Genomic DNA, 5,445 nt, shown 5'->3' with positions numbered 1-5,445 from the left:
TTCCACTTTTCGAAGTAAATATGACAAACATTCATAGTCATTTGTTCCAGCACCTAGGGGGAAAAGCCCGAATGCTTTTAGTCACGCGAATCTTGTCTATGCACGGCAGGTACTGAAGTGCGTTACATTTCCACAGCTTTGCTGAGTCCGCGGTTTGAGCTGCGAATGGAAACAGACATTTGGGGACATGACTCGAATATTTTGGATTCTTTACGCAGTGCAGGTCCAGTAGTCGGCACATGATGGTCTCTTAACTGACTTGCTCTTGAGAAGCCAACAGTTGGTCAGAAAGCCAAGAAATTTCCTATATTCTCTGTAGGTCGAAGGTTCATTCTCGTGCTAACAAGAGTGTGTCACTGGTCCCTATCCAGACACACATGCACACTCTTTATCTAAGACACTGATTTCAGGCTTTTATAGTGGCTAATTCTCTCTGCCATGTAAACAGTATCCATCGTTGCGTTCAGTTCAAGACGTAGAGGAAAGGTTTACCACAGAAGTCTGGAGGAGTGATGATGAATCCTTGGACAACAGAGCGCAAATGAAGCCAACAGAGGGCGACATATACCTAAAAGTCGCATAGCACTTCGATCGGACCCAGCAACTGAGTATAGTCTCGAACTTGATACAACGGGCATACAACGTCTCGGATGAAACAGAATTCAGGCCTTGCCAAATCTCAGGCCGTTAGCTGCTGGCTTCCCACTACGGAGACCCGAATTCAAACCCAGGCCACAGGTGAAGTTCTGAGGGATTTGTGGTGGACTTAGTGGTACTGTGGCAGGTTTTCTCGGAGTACTCTGATTTCATCTGCACGGTTTTTATTCCACAGAATAATATACATACTCATCTGTCATCCAAGGCTGGTACAGTAGTGTCCGGCGTACCAAGCAGACTCAGTCCCACTTGCGAATCATATATGAGACGACTATAAAATTACGTATGATTTGCTTCAATATTAGCCTTGTCCTAGGTCTCCCAAGTTGAGTTTCTCCTTTCAGTTGTCCCACTGTCACCTTCATATCACTTCGAAGAATGCTACTTGCTCCGTTAGTCTCTTTTTCCATGGTTTGACCACCCGATTAATATTTGGGGCGATAGGGTAAATCTGACTAACAGTCCCAACAGTGTTGCCACTATCACGCACCTACTGATTACCAGATGAGACGACCGGAGCGGTTCGCAACGCAATCACATCACTTCCCGCCAGGGCACTTGCGTTAACTATGGAGCATATCATCCTCCTGTCCCTTCTAGATGCCGCACCTGCGTGGGGGAAGTACAACTTGGCTCGGCAAACACTCCCGGAACTGATTCGCATTTCAATACATCACGGCATTTTGGCTTGCTGCAATCATCCGATCCTGATCTAGTGTTCACTTTCGTTCGATGTACATTCTGAACGTTTATTGTTAATTGATACTGTGTAGCAGAAGCGCCCACCTTATTGATCATTTTGGATTCATGTCCATGATATTCTGACCGTCTTACAGTGCATACATTTATTCACCTTACTCTTCTCTCTTGCACTACATGTTTCAGCACAAAAGTGCCATCTTCAGGTGCTTTTCGTTGTACGTCGAACTACTTTATTGCATGACCTGTTGTCTTTATTCTAAAATAACTAAAATATATATTCGTCATATATATTGATAAATATTAAATATTAAAACTGTTCAGGATTTGTCATCCTTATGTCGTATTTCAATACGCAAGTCACACCTATCTTCTTCTATCGGAGTATTCTTCCTACTTTCTTGTGTGTATTGTGCTTTGTGTTGTGTCTTGCTTCTGTGACTGCGTGTGTTATACTGCTGGGCCTGCTAGGTATGTGTAGGTTTAGGTGAATAAATGTATGCACTGTAAGACGGTCAGAATAAATCATGGACATAAATCAGTGCAACAGGACGCTAAAATATAACATCATTTTGGATTCCTTTTCAGTTTCAGTCATCTTTCTATATTTGTTTACTTCAGAATAGTCACATTTTTGTATCTATTTAAGCATGTATGATTTTGGATTGTAATGTGTCAAGTGCTTGTTTTATTTTAAATAATCGGCTATTGAATACCTTGCAGGTTCTGAAACTGAATCCTTCGAGTACTCGTATATTCCAGCTCAGGTGAGGTCCTGGATCTTAGGTTCGCGCTTCTCATGGGGCTGACTATGAAGAGCATGACTTCCATATTTGTGACGCCGTAAATTTCGGAGGAACACATTGCTGTAGCGTTTTATGCGGGGATGCGTTCCTGGAGAATTCACAGAAATCAAAACTCTCGTAAATCAGGTTACGTTTTGAAACGCATACGTGATTTCTGAAGAATTTGGGGGAGGATTTTCATTATTTCAAACTTTGCGCATAAAGTGAAACTTTATTAATATTGTCACTCATTCACTCATTTATGGGCGTCTGACTATAGACGGTGTATGAGCCGGTAAAGGGATTAATTAACCACTTTGTGTACACCACTATAAATTACACTTTACACATCACTGACACACAGAGACTAGTGACCTCAATCTAGTACAGTCTCCATTAGCCGTTTCCTGGCAACAGATTTAACACAGTGGAGATTCTTCAACTTCCGCGGTCACGCCGTTTTCCGCTGGTTAACACTCCACACCTGAACTCATAGCGCCATCTTCTCAACTCCCCCTTGCAGAGCCCAACTCGCGACTAACTGCTAACTTGAAACTCCGGAACTCGACTGCCGATTATCAACTGAACTCTTCTCTATAACCACTTTGCACGGACCGAATAGAAAACATCGTTCCCAAGAATTCGTCCAGTGTTGTCTAAGACATGAACCGTCTTCTCCCGCTCGAAAGCTGGAATCGTGGGTTCTAATCCCACTCGAGGCATGGATGTCTGTATTATGTGCTTTTGTTTTGTGTTGGTGTTGTTATGTGTATAGGCAAGGCCTTGCGACGGGCTGATCCCCCGTCCAAGGATTCCTGCCGACTGTGTATAGGATTAAGGAAATGAAAAAGCGGCCAAGGTTGTCAAGGGCTGTAGAGGCACAGGTAGGTAGGTAGGCCGGCAGGTAGGCAGGTAGCTAGATAGGTGAGTAGGTAGGTAGGCAGGCAGACAGGCAGGCAGGTAGGTAGGTAGGTAGACAGGCAGGCAGGTTGGTGAGTAGGTAGGTGGGTGCGTAGGTAGGTAGGTAGGCAGGCAGGCAGGCAGGCAGGTAGGCAGGCAAGGTAGATAGGTAGGTAGGTAGAATTTAGGCACCCTGCAGGGTAGTTGTATGTTGGCGAAAATAAGAAATGCAGTTGTTTAAAAGACTGGGACGAAAGACGAAATCCAAAATAATAGTCTTAACCAAGTAGTAATTTCATTTTCGACCTCTTGTGGATTTTAGTTCCATAAAAGGAACTGGAACTGAGAAGTGGGATAAGCTTAGCTGTGTGCGTGAAGTTTCGTGATATCAGATGTTGCTTCTCCCTAATTAGTGGTTTGAAATCAGTGTCGAATTTTCTGTAACAGAAAAGTTACAAACGTGGAGACTTTAGGAAACTCTTTGGAAAGATTTACAATTTTGAACTTACGTCAGCAAAGTTTATAACTTTGTATGGATGTCTTTAATGCACGTAATTGCGTCGAGCTGGCGTCCGTCCAAGTGCCGGGACTTCGAAATGGAAGCATTTATGGAATCGATTTAGTCTTTCAGCAACTTGATAGGATTAGAATTGACCCAGAAAATTGAGACTTCAAAGAGCTTGTTGTAAGAAATACAGAAAACATGTACTAGTATGTATGCACTCTGTAAACCTTCTGTAACGTGCTTCGACTTGATTCCATATACTGCATGCATGAGCTGTTATTATGCGTCGCGGTGATCATAAATAAGATTTTCTTATTCAATGTTAATGCACAGGTCTATATTTATGAGACGGTTATCATAAATAAACAATTCTTTCTTTTCAGTACAGTAAGAAGGTAACGTTTTACACTTCTTTGTCAACGGGAATGTATACTTAAAATTTCAATTACTGTTCTACTCTGAAGATGAAGCCGACACTTTCGTACGAAACGTTGATAAAATTTTTGTTATACTACACGGTGTCGCATCTTAAACGTCGCCACGTTTAAGATACGACACCGTGTAGTATAATAAAAGTAATAATGACTCTACCACGTGTGTGTGTATATATATATATACACACACACACACACACACGTGGTAGAGTCATTAAGTTCGTGGACTGTGATTTTTATCTCATCATATTACAAGGTATCCACATACACTTACACAGATCCACATCGGCCCTCAAAATAGTTGCCATTGGCCGTTATGCAAGTCTGCCAACGTTGATATAGCTGCCGAAAACATTGCTGAAACATATTGGCAGGAAATTCCCATACGGCGTCTCCTGTGTCATTGACGATCTCGAACGACTGAAGGAGAAAGAAATCGCATGGTGCGAGATCAGGCGAGTACGGAGGGTGTGGTAAAACGGTGACCTGTTGCCTTGTCATTTCCTCTTGGACAAGAACAGAGAGATGTGCAGGGGCGTTGTCGTGTAGCAACAGTCAATTCTTCCTATGCCAAAGCTCAGGACGCTTACGACGAACTGAATCGCATATAGGGATCTCCTTGTACCTGTCATTGTTTACAGTTGTCCCGTGTGGAATAAATTCAGTGTGAACATTTCCAGACGAGTCAAAAAACAGTTCAAGCATCACCTTGCCTTTTGATATGTCCTGCCGCGGTTTCTTCTTTCTTGACGATGTTGGCGATTTCCAGGTGACCGATTGTCGCTTCAGTTTGGATCGTAAAGAAAACACCATGTTTCGTCTCCAGTAATGATCCGGTTGAGAAACTGCTCATCTTCGTCATCACTACTGATCAGATCACCACAAATGGTCATGCGATCGTCACGTTGTCTTGCGTTAGGACGCGTGGAACACAGTGCACGGTAACACGCGACATGTTCAGGTCATCAGTGAGAATTTTGTGGCACGTACCATGGCTTATACCTGCTGCTGCTGCGATATCATCTATCGATTGGGAGCGGTTGGCGCGTATCAACGTTGCAACTTCTTCGAACTTGCGTTCAGTTGTGACCGCTTTTGGCCGACCACTAGGCTCATCATCCTCCAAACTGTATCTCTCCTGCCCAAAACGTTGGTGCCACTTAAACAGGGCACTGTGTCCCAAAGCTTCTTTGCCGTACACTTGCTTCATTATGTTAAACACTTCGCTAGGGGATTTGCCTAGTTTCTGGCAGAACTTGATGTTTGCCCGTTGTTCAAATTGCCACATCTTCGATTTCCGCCACTTGCATTTAACTGCAGTTCACAATAGAGGTCATAGTTCTGCTTACACTATTTACACACAACTGCCTCTTGCTGTGACGAGAGATGAACTGACAGGGCATCATATCTTTCCTCAATCTACCCGCTGTAGTGCGCTGCAACGACGTTTTGCGGCAAGTCCACG

The 5,445-nt window shown here is 43.5% G+C and overlaps 1 protein-coding gene across 1 annotated transcript; it reads right to left on the bottom strand.

Annotated features, from left to right (window-relative positions):
- Nucleotides 1-2,119: 2,119 nt before the first annotated feature.
- On the bottom strand, nucleotides 2,120-5,190 carry LOC111862612 (protein GVQW3-like). Its single transcript, XM_023848134.1, has 2 exons — nucleotides 4,971-5,190; nucleotides 2,120-2,250 (listed from the first exon to the last, which is right to left on the bottom strand). Exons 1-2 carry the CDS (start codon nucleotides 5,188-5,190, stop codon nucleotides 2,120-2,122), a joined length of 351 nt encoding a protein of 116 aa, XP_023703902.1.
- Nucleotides 5,191-5,445: the final 255 nt, after the last annotated feature.

The sequence above is a fragment of the Cryptotermes secundus genome, unplaced genomic scaffold (assembly GCF_002891405.2).
Source record: "Cryptotermes secundus unplaced genomic scaffold, Csec_1.0 scaffold1925, whole genome shotgun sequence".
NCBI lineage: Eukaryota > Metazoa > Arthropoda > Insecta > Blattodea > Kalotermitidae > Cryptotermes > Cryptotermes secundus.
This window is presented reverse-complemented; position numbering and strand designations above follow the sequence as displayed.